This window comes from Lactuca serriola, chromosome 5 (assembly GCF_051521515.1).
Source record: "Lactuca serriola cultivar US96UC23 chromosome 5, Lser_US96UC23_V15, whole genome shotgun sequence".
NCBI lineage: Eukaryota > Viridiplantae > Streptophyta > Magnoliopsida > Asterales > Asteraceae > Lactuca > Lactuca serriola.
The window spans coordinates 109,922,327-109,940,728 of NC_136412.1; the positions used below are offsets into that span (position 1 = coordinate 109,922,327).

General features: G+C 33.8%; 1 protein-coding gene across 1 annotated transcript; it reads right to left on the bottom strand.

The window, feature by feature from the left end:
* Window positions 1-1,525: 1,525 nt before the first annotated feature.
* On the bottom strand, window positions 1,526-11,961 carry LOC145052863 (adaptin family protein). The gene is made up of 11 exons (XM_079000777.1): window positions 11,762-11,961; window positions 10,862-11,378; window positions 10,569-10,693; window positions 7,894-8,092; window positions 6,677-6,905; window positions 6,429-6,595; window positions 6,148-6,357; window positions 4,627-4,737; window positions 4,214-4,390; window positions 3,551-3,916; window positions 1,526-2,061 (listed from the first exon to the last, which is right to left on the bottom strand). Exons 1-11 carry the CDS (start codon window positions 11,812-11,814, stop codon window positions 1,762-1,764), a joined length of 2,454 nt encoding a protein of 817 aa, XP_078856903.1. The 5' UTR covers window positions 11,815-11,961; the 3' UTR covers window positions 1,526-1,761.
* Window positions 11,962-18,402: the final 6,441 nt, after the last annotated feature.

Here is an 18,402-nt window from a genome sequence, read left to right on the forward strand (position 1 = left end):
TTCGGGAGTGAGATTTACCGGCCATCAGTATCATGTGAGTCTCCTCACTTATTTTTACCTGTGTGGTAGAATAGTTGTATATATTTACATATGATGACCAGGTGGGTCTAAGTGTTATTATTGTGTATGTATTGTTTGTATGTGTTGAGACTTCAGGTAGTCTCCAGGGTTGTTGATAACCCACAAGGCGTGTGGTTGCCCACTGAGACTTCAGGTAGTCTCCATGGTTGTTGTTAACCCATAGTTGTTTATTTGTGTTGTGTGTGATATTTTGGGGAACTCACGAAACTTCGTGCTTATAGTTGTTGATTATGTGTTTCGGATATTTCTAATGATCGCGGGAAAACGAAGGTCTGATTGTACACACTCTCTAGGAGATTTGTTACTGGCATTATGTGACACTCTATATTTGTAGTGATGTTTTGTATTTGATAATTGTGTTTTTCTAATGGTTTGATTTATGAACAATACTTTGGTTAGTTTAAAATAATAACCTTATATTTTTCATTTTTTTTATTCAAATGTATACTTCAAAAAAGAATTGCTTCGTTTTTGATGGCATTACTATTATTTGGTAGAACTTGCAAAATACAAAATCTTAATAGAAAAAATAATGCTAGAACACACTTCCACTTAATAAAACTGGATTGCTTTTTTAAAACAACCATATATTAAAAAAGTACTAGCAAGAAGATAGGAACAAAAAAAAAAAAAAAAAAAAAAAAAAAAAAGTATTAGCAAGAAGATAGGAACAAAAACCATATATTACAGGTTATTGCATCCAGCAAACTCAATTAAAAGAGTTTTCTATTACGATTACAAAACCACAAAAATGACAATTCTCTTATGGAGTCAAATATCTCCTCTTTGTAGTAGCCAATAACATGTCATTCTAGAACCTCCATAGAAACCACACCGTTGTGCAAGCAATCACATCTATCGCTTCCTTTTTGTAGAACTGTATCACTTATTATCAATCGCGTAGAACAAATCATGAACCATGTCAAACAAAGGGAGTTGAAAGATCGAATTACAAGTTCTTGTTGCCACGTCACCCGTTACAAACAAGTTCTTGGGACCATTTTATTCCACCCAGTCTGATGATCTAAACTAGGTAAAGTCCCATCTTCTAGTCTCGCTAACTGTAAAATAACCTAAATTACCAATATCCCACGACCATTTATCCTCCTGAACTGCCAATAGTTGTACAACAATAACTACAAACTGATACGGTCTATTAACTGATAGTTGAACATCAATAACTACAGAACTCAAATCCTGTCTATTAGCAATAGTAGAATCTCCTCGAATAGGCCTTCTCCGAAGCCAATTCCAAATACCTTCAAGTCGCCTATTAGCAAGAGTAGAATTTTTATCGATTTCCAACTTAAAAAGCCTGGGAAAACCGCATTACTTACTGTTTGTTGCATTTAACCATTGTTTGTTATTTATTATATATAAGAATAGAGCTCACACATTTGAGTAACAAAATACTAAGAACACTTACAAAAATTCCCCTGTCAGCTTAATCTAAAAATAAATTTATTTTGACTTGTTATCCAAATCTCATGTTACTTCGGTTACACTGTTGAATTCTACTAAATTTTTCAGTCAAACAAGGTAAAGAAAGAAGTCATCACATGACACTTGTCATTTTATTTACTCCACAACACATACAACCAAAAATCACAAACACAACAGTTTTCCCATAATCTAAACATGTCTTTCTTGGAAGAAAAAAAAACAAGATACAAAAGGGGATTAGGAAGCGATGATACCAAAGTTTGACAAGGCGGATTGGAACAAGGAGAAGAAGGGTTGGGATGTAGTTTGATCATCGGCTTTTATCTTTATTTGTGCTTTACACGTAGAGGAGTTGATTATACACTCCACTAGAAAGTTTGATGAATCTGATGCTTTTTGTGCGAAAAAGAAGAACTTGAAATTTGGGGATTTCCCACCCGAAGCGATACAATTGATGTGATGAGCTTGCATGTGGCGTAAAAGAGGTTCAAGGCTACTAGTCAATGCTGCCACACCTTGCGGACTTATAGACCCTTCCTGCAATTATATCAATCATTATAAATTTCTTTTTTTTTTTTGTTCCATCCAAAATGGAGAAAGAACAATATGGGACACAAAAGACGTAAATGCCCTCATCCTCTTACAATTTCCTTTAAGTGTGTGCCTATTCCATTTATTTTGGAAAGAAATGGATCTACATCCGTCTGCCCAATCATCTAATTTTTAATCTCATCCATTTAAAATAGAAGTGGAATTATATGCAAGTCTAAATTCATTACTTTCACAAAGTTTGTTAAAATGGATAACATACAAGATACAGTCCAATCTATCAAATAATGATATCATCTCATCAATAATAAAATTTAATCGATAAATATCTTTTTTGTTTATCTAAATATTGTCTTTATTTGTCCAAATACCCAACTTTGATGCCAACAGTTTAAATAATAACAATAACAATAATAATTAATAATAATAAATGATAAAACCAACAAAAAAAATGAAGAAATTATTGTGGTTTATCCGATTCATAAAAATAAAAAATAAAATAAAAAAAAAAAAAAACACTTACCCAATGAAGGTGCATTGTTCTTTAAATATGATTACAAACATTACCAACAAAGAATGATCCAATTTTTTTTGTATAAAGCAAGTTAGGAGGTTCTAGACACTTAAATATATCTTTGCGACTTTTGAATCACTCAACCCATTAGCAAATAATATATAGGGAATTGCAACATACTTTACTCTTTTTACCAATACGGGAAATGCACATCAGGCAATGTCCCTAAATTTGTTTTCACATACATACTTAGATAGCAGCGTATTTACAATTTATTACCCATAATAACAATGCACTTACATTTCTTTATTATTGGTAAAAAGTAAAGTCAGATTGCTATTATCATGTGAGTAGGTTGCTATTATGGGTAGAAGAATATAAGTAGAGAGCTAATTATTTATGGTTAAGAAGTTAAAGTAAATAACCCATATTGATCGCAATACATTTGTTTTCATTTTATCTTATTATAGCATTGAATCTACCAATTATAGAATGCCATGCAAATAAACAATTTTCATTGCTATAATTGGGCAGTTTATTTTTAAAGTACAATGTCCTAATAAAAAGATTGAAAGGACAATGCTATAATGTATACTTTTCAAGGCACAATGCCCTAATAGAAAAAAAAATAAAAAAAATGAAAATACATTAGTGAAATAGAAGACGATGAAAGAAGGAAACAAATAAAAGAAAGTAAATAGCTATTTCTTGCATTTAGGCATAACATCTAAATCAAACATAAAATAAAATCGAAGTTTTAATTTTATGCATGCATGAGCATGAGAAATATAAAGCAATTTAAGATGTTGTCCTGGTGACCTCTAAATTGTTGAAGCGGTTTTGTTTTTAGCTATTTTTATTAAACTTTAGCATATGAGCAAATTTAATATGCAAATTGAGCATCTTTATTCATCAGTTATAATGGATGGATAAATGAGAGGAATATGATTATATGGAAAGAACCTGTGATACTGCAACGGGAAGTTGGCGCCATTTCTGCTGGAAAGTGGCTGGATCAAGCACAGGTTTAGCGTTTAGCTTCAATGGAGGAGGAGGAGCAGGAGCAACGGACAATCCTAGCCCAAATATGTCATCAATGGTGGAGGTAGGTTGTTGGACAGATAATTGGGATAAAGAGTAGTCACTGTCGTGGGCCCTACTTTCTTCTTTTTCAGTGGTAGTCAAAAGTAGATCCCCGTCATTGGCTTGGATGTGGTCTACATCTGCTGCTGCTGCTGCTGCTGGTTCAGCACCAATGGACAAATGTCCAAGCTCTTCTGAGAAGGCATATGGTCCTTGATGTTCCTTGTCTGTGAACATGTATGAAGGCTGCAATGCACTTTTAATTTTATTTTTATCTATCATCTATGCAAAAGGACGTGGATGCCCTCGTCATCATCTCTAGAAAATTTGTCCACTTTAGTCCCGTCCTGTAACGCAACCTTAAGATTTTAGGGCTATCTCTCTGTCTTTTGCACAGACAAGAGATGGACATAATTGCAACTTCCACTTCCACTCATATCATATGTTATCATATATAGCTGCTTTATCTCATCACCATTAAGTCAAAGAAACAGCATCTAAGTTATTATATAAATTATAAAGAGAAGAAATTAACAAAGGTACCTTCTGGTATAGGACAGATAGGCTGTTAAACTCGTCAAATATACGATCTTTGATCTCACTGCTTTGAGTATCGGCAAACACTGAAACAGCTTGCTTAACAGGATTTACAACACTATTTGCTACTGAGACGCTATGTTGCAAAAGCCTGTAGTAAAATAAAGCCCTATCATGGACATCCTGCACAATCAACTTTTTTATTTAGCTACACCTAGTAAATATTAAAATATCATATTACAACATTCTACTTTGAAAATATAACTTTTTTAATCCTGTAACAGATCATTTTCAAAGTATCAGATTCAGGTCCCCTCCCCTCCCCTAATATGATATGAATGAATAAAAGATTGCAAGTGGGATGCTATAATCGGGTAGCCTAAATATTAATATTATAATTCAGAGTTTTGTATTTGAACCTGATGCATATCAGCGAGACCGGCTGCTAATGCAGCACCCAAGGCTTTTTGAGTCTCTGGTGGTCGTCTGAAAAAGCATTTCATTACTGCTGTAAGAAGATGCAAACGTACCTGCCAAAAATTAAGAGAAATTAAATATCCTCCTACTTTTTGTTCCTACATATCCTCCTACCTAATAAAATGGTGACATGTGTACCATTTAATGCTCATTTAATGAAATTTAATGAAATTTAATGAAATTTTAGGATACTAATATGACACATGTCATCATTTGAATGGGTAGGAGGATTGGTAGGAACAAAATGTAAGAGGATATTTAATTTCTCAAAAATTAAACCATAATGGATTGTGGCATTAAAATAAACAACTTAGCCAGTGTTTTGTTTGGTATCAAGTAATATTATAAAGCTAGAATCAATGGAATACAACATTAAGATGGAATGAAAAAAAATCATGTTTGTTTACCACATATAATATATGAATCATTCATTCCTCAACGAATGTTATGATATGCTATGCTATGCTATTTTCCATTCCATGGGGGAGGGGTGTTTCTTTTCCATTCTTTGATGGAATCGAATGATATATTTACTTTTATTGTTAATATGATCTTCAATAACATCAATGTCTTAAAACATTAATTAAATTACTTTTTGTTATTTTCTGATCATAACTAAAACTATTTTTTGAGATAATTCTATTTTGAACTTATATGGTACTTTATTTAATTTAACTTTTTTATTAGTAGCTAATTTTTTAAAGTAATTTCTTTATGTATTTGTATATATGATACATTTCAAACCAAAATTAGATATTGGTTAATGTGCAACTTATTTAGTGGTGTATCTCGTTTTGATTATTCGCAGATGATTAATTCATACATGTAGTGATTAGTGTGTTGCTCACAAGGTAGATATAAATGGTTTGTTGCTCACAGATTAGAGATTTTGATAAATGTATAGTATATCATATATGGTTTGTTACAGTCTTTGGTGTGCATTCGATGTCAATGGGATAAAATTTGCAAATATGTCCAACCTAAAAAAAAAAGATGGATCCAAGTGGACAGTACACTCATCCTCATAATCAAAAATATCCTTAGATGTGCAAAAGACAAAAATAGGCCATGAAAAATCTCCTCTCCCTATTCTAATAAAAGAAAGTTTTATTCTCCTTTTGACATGTGTCATCATATTAGGCCTCCTAATTAACGCAAATTTTATTCTTTTTTTGCCATGTGTCACCATATTATGTCTCCTAATTAATGCATGTCATTTGTCAACCTATTGATTCTCCATTTCAAATTTCAAATTTTAAATTTCTCACTCTAATAACATTAATAAAGTGATATAATTTTATATATTTATTTAAATCAATGATTATAATTTTATATAACTAAAAAATCTCTTAATTAATAATTTATTTAAAATAAGTAATTAATAATTATGAGTTTTGACTATAAAAGTTTAATTAATTTTGTAACAGTGGTTCCCATGGGTTATAAACTAGTATATTATATACCTCCGGAGAAGTCTCATCCTCCCAATCCTCAATAAGACCTTCCAAAGCATAAGGAGCATCCTGCATGTCTTGAGCGTACTCCCCTAACATCCAAATAAGAGCTGCCTTGGCTTTAGGTTCCTGAACATTGTTGCTGCTTATGTTCCCAATAACAGCAATGCAATCATGACTCCATTGTGGGTATTTTCGCAGCAGATCTTTAACAAGAACCTAAATAAAAAATTGAGCATTAACATTAACATAATAACTAACATTAAGCATGAAGAATTAAATTCGCATACCAGTGTTTCTGCAGTTACATAGTCCTTTTCCATCTCCAGAAACTGAAGCAGCCTATCAACAATGGCATTTACATCATATTGCTGAAGTGCAATTTTTCCAACAGCTCTGATAGATTCCCTTGCAATGGGAATATCAACATTTGCAGCATACTCGCACAGTTCAGTCACTAACAACATGAATTCAAAACGGTCACCACAATTAATTAATATATACATATATACATCAGCTGAATTCAATCTTCACTTGCCTATTTCATAAGTATTGCTCTCATTTGCCACTGCTGTCAACATTTCAAGCTTCAACTTCTTAACATAAAAAGGTTCATTGTATTGACAATAGAAGTGTTTGTAATCTGAAGCAAACAACATCGGTGCACGCATAACCAAAAGATGTAAGTGGCTAAGTACTGCATAAGATTGCTCCTGACTCCCAGAGCTCACAAGGGTAAGTAGAGGGGCTTTGATACGCTCATATACCTAAAAACCATGAATTAACAAAACATTATAAAATCACCCACAAACAGAAACAACATTTCTTCAAGAAATTATTAAATTATTAAATTGGTCCCCTGATGAAAGATCGATAACTTTGGATGCAAAAAGGTTGTTATTGTGCCAGAAACGGAAATGATGAATTAAAAAGGGTTGGACAGAAGAACTTGAACTCTCTTTATTTTTTCTATTGGGTTAAATGCAACACATAACAATGTATTCTACTTATTTGTTTATTAAGTATCATAATTTTATTTCTTCCCATTACAGCAATGTATGTCGAAAAACCAATCCAATAAAAACAATGTCATCCAAATACAAAACAATTTTCACTCCTATAATTGGGTAGATTTTTCAAAGTTTACAGTCCTAATAAGATAAGATTAAAAAAATGCTTTAATAAAAGAAAAAACTGTAAGTACAACGGTGTATAAGTAAGAGGTTATAATACACAAATAAATTATAAGTATGTTGTTATTTCTTGTATTTAGCCCTACATCAGCTGAACCCCTCAATACACACAGATAGAAGACACATGTGCTTCCACTGATACACAAACTGAGTTAGTTACAAGAGTTGAACCCACCTACTGTTACTTAAACAAACAGTTTCTAGTAGAAAACTGAAAGAGGAAAGTAGTCGTATTGGGGTAACCAACATTTTCCCACATTGTATTCAATAGAATTTTAATACTTCAACTTAAATTACTGGCTGTGAGTTATCTATAAACGTGCAAGTCACATAACATTGATGGATTCGAATTCTAAGATTTTAAACCAGCACACGACTTACAGTGTTACTTATGGTAAGTCCTTACTCTCATAATTACAGATTTGTTTACAAACATTATTAGCTGAGATTTGAATTCGTTATTGATTAGGTAGGAACATGATAACATTTTAATTAGAAACATCAGCAATTGACCCCAGATAAATACTATACGAGGAAAAGGAAATGTTTTTTAGTTAAGTACCTGTTGATGAACGTCTGTCATAGATAATGTCAATTGTAGAAATAACTTTATGGTTGCCAAAACAACTGCACCATTTGCATGCTGAAGTCTGTCTTCTAAAAGATTCATGATATCGAATATTTCATTGCTATCAGGTGGTGCATACTTTGAAACCAATTCAAGAATAGTACACTGAGCCCATTCACTGAATTCCTTGATCCTGCAAACACGGATTACTTGTTTGAAATTGAATCACATCACTGAGGCTGCATTCGTTACACGTGACAGGCTATTTTCAATGATGAGGATGAGAAAGGCATATACATCTTTTGCACAAGCAAGAGATGGAGAACAAAATTTCAAATTTTGTATCAATCCAGTACAAGGTCAGCAGCATGTTTTGTCAATTTGTATTTTGTCCTGTCTTCCATTTTTTATCAAAAGCCCAAAATACATATATTTATAATTATATGTGATGAAAACATAATTTTAATCTAAAAATATTTATGAAATTGAACTTCATTTCCTTCAAATTTCAATTCTTCCTCCCGAAAACATTCTACCATATTTTAGACGTTGCATTTTTGCTCTTGTCAATGACATGGTTTGATCATATTTCTAGTCCCATTACCCTAATATTTTGTTTTACATCACAGTTGTACAGTACAGGGACTGCAATCCATTAAATAAACATTCACATGCTAATATTATGTAACACGCTAACATTACTGCTAACGTCATACAAATTACAAAAATGAGGCAATCAGATTCAGAATACAGATATACCAATCTTGCATCACCGTGCCCAAACTACCTTAATAGATCACATAAGCCAACCCTGAAATTAGTAAACACTAAACTATTTTTTAGAAATCATACAAGATTCCCATCAAATACGAAATAAAGAAACCGATCTGGTTATGGTTTAGACTACTTCGGTCCATGACCCGGATATAAACTTAGGGTTTTCTAATTTAAAAAAATATAATGTAGTTTCGAATATGAACTATATACAGTTTTCTAAAAACTCTAGAACCAAACAGAATATTACCAGTCATACTACACTTGCAAATTCAACCTAGTGGATGGTAAGTGATGAAGAATTGAAACAAACAATGGATGATTGATGGAGAAAATTGGAATTGATGAATGAAACAAAATAGAGAATACAATCTCCTGATCATAGGATGAATCCCAATCCCTCTCTCAAAAGTGTAGCCAATGAGCCAATCTCACTCTACAGACTAATACGAATCTAAGATATTTCTGCCTGACTAACAATGCAAACCTGCCCTCTATTTATTAGCAAACCCCTAACAAACTATCCTAGAAATTACCCTTTTACCCTTCAAATATTTAACCATCTAATTCCTATCAGTAAGACAAGAAAAGAGGTTGATATATATGGATCAACTTTGAAACAGGTTTGAGAAGATGGCACCAATTTACAAGAATATAATTATGTATCAGCTTCATAATACACACCACGGAACATGACTGAAAGCCTTTTACAAATTTTCACAAGGAATACCAACAATATGTACAAAATATGGGGAACTGATAAAGGCCTCTATTAATATTCCCATAAGCTTTTGTAACCTTGCCCCATGACCGCATATGTAAACTAAAACTAGGGTATCTGATGTCTATAAACTTCAGTAAAAAATTTTGTTAGTATTGCATACCTGTTTTTAACATGGAATCAGAGCAAATAACAAAAACTGAACCAGTGCTCCAAGTAAGTATTCAGAGTTATATAATAACTGTCCATGGGAAACATGAGTGCAGCCTAGTTAAGAAAACTAAATAGATTAGCATATATATTGGCTTACTAACACAACTAAGCCTTTTCTTTCAGAAGTATCATAATTGCGTGACTTTTTTAGATAAGAATCTAAGATGGGAAAGAAGAGACTTTGTTTGTTATTGAATCAGAAAGAATACTCTTAAAGGGTGTGACCGAACCAGATTTTAGTACTCAATGAATATACCACATTCAAGAAAGGTGATATCAGCAAATACATAAATAATACCACGTTAACTTGGTGATCATAACATAACTACCCTTATTAAGAGTTAAGACCTAGAGTAACCTACTAAGATGCATCGATGAGATGAGACTCAAGATAAAGCTTACTTGTATTTAGTTGTATCTTATGTTTAAAAAAAAAAAAAAAAAAAAAAAAAAAAAAAAAAAAAAAAAAAAAACAGATACAACCAAAACATTTTGGAGGAACAGAAAGAACGGACTGCTGGAAACAAAACCTAATGAGGTATTTGACCTTATATAATATAACAGTCGAGGAAGACTCCATCCATCCCAGAAGTAATGCAAGATAATGCAGTGGATCAAAATAGTATGAAATTCGAGTAAATGTCTATTTTTCGCTTAGTAACTTCAAAATTGGCTCTTGCATAAGTGTTAGGCACACAGGAGATTGCTTGTAGTCTTTATTAGGAGATTCCGCAATGGTATATTACTATTACATCCATAAACAAATAAATCTATTAACAGGGGACTTTTATTTTTATGTGATGTTTGGGTCGTTAAGCATAAAAAATAATGGCAAGGGTATGGTTGGCTTAATCGCTTTAGGTCCAACCTTGAACTCAGATAACAACGACAATTACCAAATACCAACTTCAATGAACCATATACAAGTAAGTTATCATCAAATAAAAGATAAACCACATACCTATTTAATAGGAAATATATAATTGGTTTGCTAATCAACGCCTCTCTCTCCCTTACAGCTTCCTCTGATGTACTTGCTTCCAAGCCCCATATCTCTTGTAGAGCTGATAAACAATTTGCAACCACCTGCACAGTTTTACAATATTTAATAAATTGATTCTTAAACTGTTGCATTAGATAAACATTACTGGACACTTCCGCCACCTTAATCTATTTTTAAATTAAACTAGTTTTGCCAACAGCTGTAGAAATGTAACTACTGGAACATGACTACAATTTACAAAATCAACTCACCTGGGCATCTGGATCATTAAGCATTAAATGTTTAAGAAGAGCTGGGAAATCAGCATCCAAACAAGTAGAAGCAGATATATGATACAACTTGAGCACCCCTACAGCTGCAACCATCCTCACATAACTATTCCCATCTTTCAACCCAGCACCTAATGGCCCTACCAAGTACTCCACCAGATTCGGCACTCGAAGAGAACACAAACTCCTCAATGCCAACCCTCTTATCATTGGGTCTTCATCCTTACAATCTCTTTGAAGAAAGTTTATCGTAAGCAGGGCAAGATCAGGATTATACTTGGCATAGTTACCAACATACAGGTAACACATTTTCTTCAAAACAATATCTGAAGTAGCCGAGCACATCACCATCTCGCTGAAAACTGAGGATACATCAATCCCGACAGTCATGTATGAGATCACCTTCTTGAAGAGATCTCGTTTTGAGTCATCGGTACCAGGTGCCCGACTCCCAGCCAGCTGTCGAAGCTGCATCTTCAGATCCGAGACCTCCCCTTTACTGTTGGATTTTGGAATTGAACATGAATTAGAAGTATCATTATCATTATGCTTATTATGAGCTAAATCTGAATCACTAAGTCCAGTGTGCGATTGTGATTGTGATTGTGGCGGTGTTCGCCCAAACGAGAAAGAAAACTGCATCCTTTTCTTCATTAATTTCAAGTAATTAGGGTTTCACACTAACTTTTTCGGTCATATAACCTAATAAGTGTGTGCGTATAGCTGAAGTCTAATTCGATGGATCCAAAGACTTGGAATAAAATCAAAAGGCAAAATAAACAGAATATTCATACGTATAAGATTGTACAATTTGGTATAATATGGATCAAGAAAATTATGTATTTGTGTCTTGTGAGAAAGAGTGCGAAGGGTAACAAATACCCGGAGGGTTGAGAAGGCGAAGGAGATCGCTGAGATTGAGCCGGAGGAGCCATTGTTCGATCGCTGAGAAAGAGTGCGATGTGGCTTGTGAGCGTAATCGATCTGTAGGTAACAGCGTCAACTTTCACGGGCGAGAAGCCTTGAGCCCTTGATTACGGTGGACGATGTTGTTCGAGTGTGTTACGTTCTTGGATACATGAGAAAAAGACGGCAAAAACAAACATTTTTTATAATAAGTATTGTATGATTTACTGCTATTCGTTTACCACTTAATACCTTTTAAATACATGTCTAAATCTTTCCAAGTAAGTGTGTATGTTTACCTCTTATTTTTGCATGGTGTTTGGATAAATAGTTTTTAGTTTATTAGTTTATTGCTTATTACGGTGGAAATAAACATTTTTTTAAATTGTGTTTGGATTAGCTTATTGCAGTGGGAATAAGCAATAAGATTTTAAGTGTTTGGCAAACAAAACAGTTTATATAAGTAAAATAACTAATAAGCAATAAGCATTCCCCCTTATTTATTAAAATCAGCTTATTTAGCTTATTCCTACCGTAATAAGCTGGTTTTTAAAGACTCCTATCCAAATACTTAAATTTGCTTATTGCGGTGGGATTAAGCAATAAGCAACCTTTTTTTTTCTTATCCAAACACCCCGTTAATCTTAAAAATAACCTCTTATTTGGTCAGACTCTTGGCCACATCTGAAAAGAAAAAGAAAAAAAAAAAAAAAAAAGGCACGCTTCCCTTTTTGCCCTCTACCTTACCGTCTCTGCTTATTCTCTTCCCACTACTAAATAACTCATCCCTCTTCTTTCTATGCCCTCTTCGATGTCTCCATGCCCAACCCTCTCGGTCGAACTTGTCATACACCACCGGTATGAGACCTACGGCGCCACCGTCCCAAACCCCCGGTCCGACAGCAAGTCATCAGGTTTGGCTTTCTTTCTTCTCCAATCGTTGAAATTCTATCACTCCTAAATTTTCTGAAATTGAGCTTATGAAATCAATTTCCCCAACAACCACCACCAATCAATGCCTTCCTCCGGTCTTTCTCCATCGGTGTGGTTTTCATTCTCTAATTTTGAAATCGATTTTCTCATATCGAGTTTTGAAATTGATTTTCACCATAGGTATTAATTATGTTTTTTGTGTAGGAAATTAATGAACGGTAGTTGGAATTAGGTATAATTATGTTGATTCATACTTGATCGGTCCTTCCTTCCTCATGTTTTCCATTGATTTGTGGTGATTTTGTTCATTTACAAATAGAATTTTTATTAAAAATGTGCTCCTAATTGCTAATATAATGTGTTGATTTTGTTCATTTCCTGAAATTTGTTACTGATCTGGTTGTTATGTACTGATATATTGTTGATCTTTAAAATGTGATAATGTTGTTGGTGAAATCATATGTGTTGCTTTGGGTATAATCAAGAAATTATAGTGTTATTTGATTTGGATTTATGTTTAATTTTGATTTATGTTTAATATGAATTTGGTTATTTTATTAAAAAAATCGTTAAATTAAGCAAAAAAATAACATATAAGGGTAAATTTGTCATTTTCATAATTCAGCACTGCAATTCAGATGTTTCAACCAAACAACATTTGAAAATTCAAATCTTAAAAATGTTGGATTAGTGTCTAAGTCCATAACTATTTTGGTATGTACTTGACCCGATTATGAGCATGGTCCTTTTGGGTTGCCTTCACCATAGCAATATGTAGGATGAATTAAGGAGAGAAAGGTTTAAATATGATTTATTAATATATTATGAGAATAATATATTAAAGGAGAAATCATATTGTTTAGTTAATATTAGTCAATAATTAATTATGAATTAATTTTGTGGCTAAAAGAGATTAATTAAATTTAGGGGACTGGACTGCAATTATTGGATAATTGAGTTATTGGGCTAAGGAATGCTAAAGGAATAAGGGGTGAACGAAGTTATGATGGAAGCCCATCATATTTTCGTCCATGGCCTTATCCAGAAGGTTCCATGGGCTGCTTAGAGTTTAAGCTGTCCATTAGGGTTTTGACTGAGACCCTAGCAACCCACACAAGTATATAAAGGACCCCTTAGGCCCCAAAAACGTGGACAACTGATTCTCTAGGGTTTCTAGTCGTTTCTGGGCAGCCTCTTTCCTTCTCCTCTTCATCCAAGTTGTATATGGTGTTTGTGACTCCATTAGAGGTGCAGCACTTGAGGCACTAAGCTTTTGAAGCCAATCCAAGCAAGGAATTGATTGTTATTGCTATATAACAATCAAAGGTAATTCTATATACCCTAATTCAGTTTATAATATGTTAGATCTAAGTTTATTAGTCTTGGATTCAAAGCATGTACAATAGAGAAACCTAGATCCGAGCATTAGGGTTTGTATGAGCACATAGGATTGTTTCTTATGCATAAAACCCATCAAAAAATTCAGACTCTCTTAGAAATTTAGACCTCTTAAAAATCTAGCTATTAAAAATTCAGATGCTGTCAAACAGCCCCTTAGTGGATCATCAATAAGTTAAGATAAACGTTAATTTTTTTTTTAGCTAAAAAATGATTTTTTCAAAAAGCCAAAAAATTTTGGCTTTTCAAAAAAGTCAATAAATTGATGGAAAAACACTTTCAAACACGACCTTTATAAATAATCATATTATATACAACGTCACCAACTTTCATTCTTTTGTTGGGTTGAGGACCTTAGAAGGGTAATGAATTTTGGTTTTTGTTCACATTTAGGTAATTATGGTGTAATTATGGTTTTTTTGTACATATTTGATCATTAAATTTGTTTGATGTGTTCAAAATATGGTAATATGATTGGTAATTACAAGTGATATTGTCCTATTATGAACAGGTCAAACAAGTTTACTAGTCAAATGTGTATGAAAAAAACAAGGTTACCTAAATATGGACAAAAACCAAAGGTCCTTACCCTTTTTGGTAATATTGAGTTCTTTATGTTAAGTGCAAGTAACCATAAGAAACACTAATATGACATGGAATCGGACCATCGAGTCTTGGTGTCAGATATGGACTGTAGATTTGAAGTAGGTATCGTTGGTGAGTTCCCAACTTGATTCTTAGTTGTCATCAAAGAACAAAACCATTAGACCGCCTCAAGGACTATAACCCGGGAGTAGACTCCGACAATCAAGTTAGGTCAATGTATATGAGGAGAAGTTAGGTCAATGTATATGAGGAGATGGTCAGATCTTGGGCCGGCCTAGTTTAGTCCCAACTAGTTAGGGGTTAGGTTGTATATGTTTAAAGGGCTAGGTTAGGTGTGCTTTAGAGGCCTGTCAGCATGGCCTAGCCTGTAACCCCCGCGTTTCCAGGCTAAGCATTATTATTGATGTAATAGTCTATGTTAACCTTTGTAACTCATTTTGAAGTAATAAAGAGAAATTATGTGAATATTATTATGTGAATTATGTGCTTATTTGTTTAATTATTATGATTTAATTAACTAATAATAAAAATAAGCGTTGAAAATAAATATTAGAAAAAGCCGATATCTTTTAAGAAAATTGTAGTGGTCGAAACAAGGATTCCGAAGATATAAAAAACGCTGAAATCTGAGTTATAACGAAGAAGTTATGACTCGTCGAAGTTTCGCGACGGAACCGGCACGGCACCGGGAAGCGTAAAAAGTGAATTTACGATAAAGTACTTTTTAGCCTTATCAATCTAAACGAAAGTCGTAGTGTTCGTTAAACCAATAGCGTACATAAAAAGAACGCCCAAATCTGACTTCGTATGAGGAAGTTATGATTTTTCTAAGTTTTAGCTTAACAGTAGACAGCTAAAAACTTGAATTTTAGATCGAGTGATTTTTAGCCAACACAACCTAAACGAGAATCAAAGGTCTCGTCAATAGTAGTACAACGGTAAAAAGACTGACGAAAACGGACGTCGGATGAAGAAGTTATGAATTTTTAACGGATTTTCCTATCCCGGTCTTTTAAAAATAATAATATAAAAATTAAATTCAAAATTAGCCGACGAAGTCTAAACGAAAGTTGTAGAACGTAATTTTACCTACGCGTGCATATAAAGAACGTCAAAAACGAAGCTCGTATGCGAAAGTTATGGATTTTAGAAGGTTTGTGTGCAATTTCCGAGAAATTCGCATGGATTGGAGTCGGCCACGTCACCCTCGCGAGATCACGCCTCGTATCCGACACGCGTCGCAGTCCAATTCGTCTAGACCTTCGGTCCAATGCGCGTCTGACGCGCCTCGCCCCGTGTCACACTTCCGAGCCTCTCACCTTGCCCCTCGCATGCGCGTCACCTGCCCTTCGCATGTCCGATGCTCGCATGAGCCACGTCTCCCCTCCATGTCTGAGCCTCGCAGCTGCTACGTGGAGTCTTCTCAGCCATTCAAACTTCGGTCTCGCACCCTATAAATAGGGGGGCTGCGAGATCTCCCGGCTAGAATTAGAAAAATGTCATTTTTCACCCCTAAACTTATATTTTGACTATTTTGACTTCCCCCGAAGCCCCGGTATCATTTCCAACACCCGAAACACGTCCCGAAGTGCCCGAAGACCCGGAAAATTTTATCTTTTCGGTTTTGAAGCTCCGACCCTCGCAAAGCCCGATTTCTTAATAAAACTTCCGGTTTTATCATAAACAATCATTTTAAGAAACGAAGTGTTGCCCGATTATCATCAAATCAAGTGAGTGTATAGTCACTTTCATCGTACACATATATATAAAGTATTTTATATAAATACGTGCTATGTGTATATATATTGATTGTTTATTTGAGATGGTTGTTGCATGAATGTTTATACAAGTTTTAAAATGATTTAAACTATATATATATATATATATATATATATATATATATATATATATATATTATCTACAAATATGTTGGGTATAACATGGGTAGATGAAATAGTTGGTGTGTGATAAATTGATGAGAGGCCTCGATTGTGACAACCCGATATTTCGAGACAATGAAATGTAACACCAGTCAAATATAGTTAAAAATTTAACTTTCCTAAGATCTTATTTGGGTTAAATAAAGTGGTAGGAATCGTATCAAGGTTTTCGTACATATAAAGACACTAAAATCCGAGTTATAACGAAGAGTTTACGACCAATCAAAGATTCACAGCAAAAACCGGCAAAACTGATAGACGTAAAACGCGAAGTTTCAATACAATAATTTTTAGCCTTAGGTATCTAAATGAAAGTTTTAGATATCCCAAAACCGTAAGCATACATAAAAAAGAATGCCCAAATCTGACTTCATATGAGGAAGTTATGATTTTTCGAAGTTTCAGACATAGCAGTAGACAGCTAAAAACTCGAAATCGAGATCGAGCGGCTTTTTGCCAACATGACCTAAACGAGAATCTAAGATCTCATCAATGGTATTACAACGGTAAAAAGTCTGGCGAAAACGGACATCAGATGAAAGAGTTATGGATTTTTAACGGACTTTTCCTGTCCCGGCCTATTAAAAATATAATATTAAAAATAAAGTCAAAATTAGCCGACGGAATCTAAACGAAAGTTGTAGAACGTAGTCTCACCTACACGTGGATATAAAGAACGTCGAAAAATGAGTTCGTATGAGGAAGATATGAATTTTTGAAGTTTATTAAATAATTAAAATATTAAATTTAATTATAAATACTCGATATTATCCGTAGGAGGAGGAGTCACCGGTCTGATCCGGATTACGCCCAGCGTAATGTCTCGGTATGCCCAGCGTAATCTGAGGATTCAAACCCTATAAAAAGAGTGCGAGAGTTCCAGGATTATTTGCTCATTTCCTCTCTTTCTCGTGCCGAAGCTCTGCATTTAAACCCTCAGAGCCATCCTGAAGTCCCGGTTTTCATATCCAAGTTTGGAAGGAAGTTTTACGCTCCCGAGATTCCCGAGAATCCTGAGAAATCCGCTTTCTCAAGTAGAAGTTCTGCTCGGTTTTCGTCTCGTTTTCTTCAATCTATCAAGTGAGTTCATACCCCTACAAGTATATATTTCAAATACTTTATAAATGCTTTTATACACTTTTAAGGGGGAATACAAGTAAACATACGATTATCCTCGTGCGAAAAACATAAATCTTTTGCTATACTTGTTAATTAATCAATCATATGGTATTTATAACTAGTATACAAATGGATTTACTACACGTTTAGCTGTTTTACCAAACATATTATTTCAAATGACTTTCTCAAGCATTTATACATGTTAAAACTCTTTATCAAATTGTCTTACATACTGTATGTTTCTTTTCAAACCCAGTTACAATTGTGTTTCAAACAAAGGATTTCTTATACTTTAAACTGTTCTTATCAAACAAACTACTTTCAAATCGTTTTATAAACTGGCATCAAATCATCATTTATTCGTTATTAATCTTTTAAAAGGTATTACAAAACTTATTTTATACTTTTATATTGTAAAATGCATGCCCATATATGCATAGTTATATAAGTAATGTTTAAAGGACTTAGGACGGCTAACTCGCTTTATTTCCTTTTCCTCGTTGGGATGTGGCCTTAGGGCATCGGTTATTCGTCCGAATGTCGTGTAAATATTAGTTATATATATATCATGTATACATATATAGACATAGAAGTTCCGTCAGTTGGTTCAGTACCTTCGGG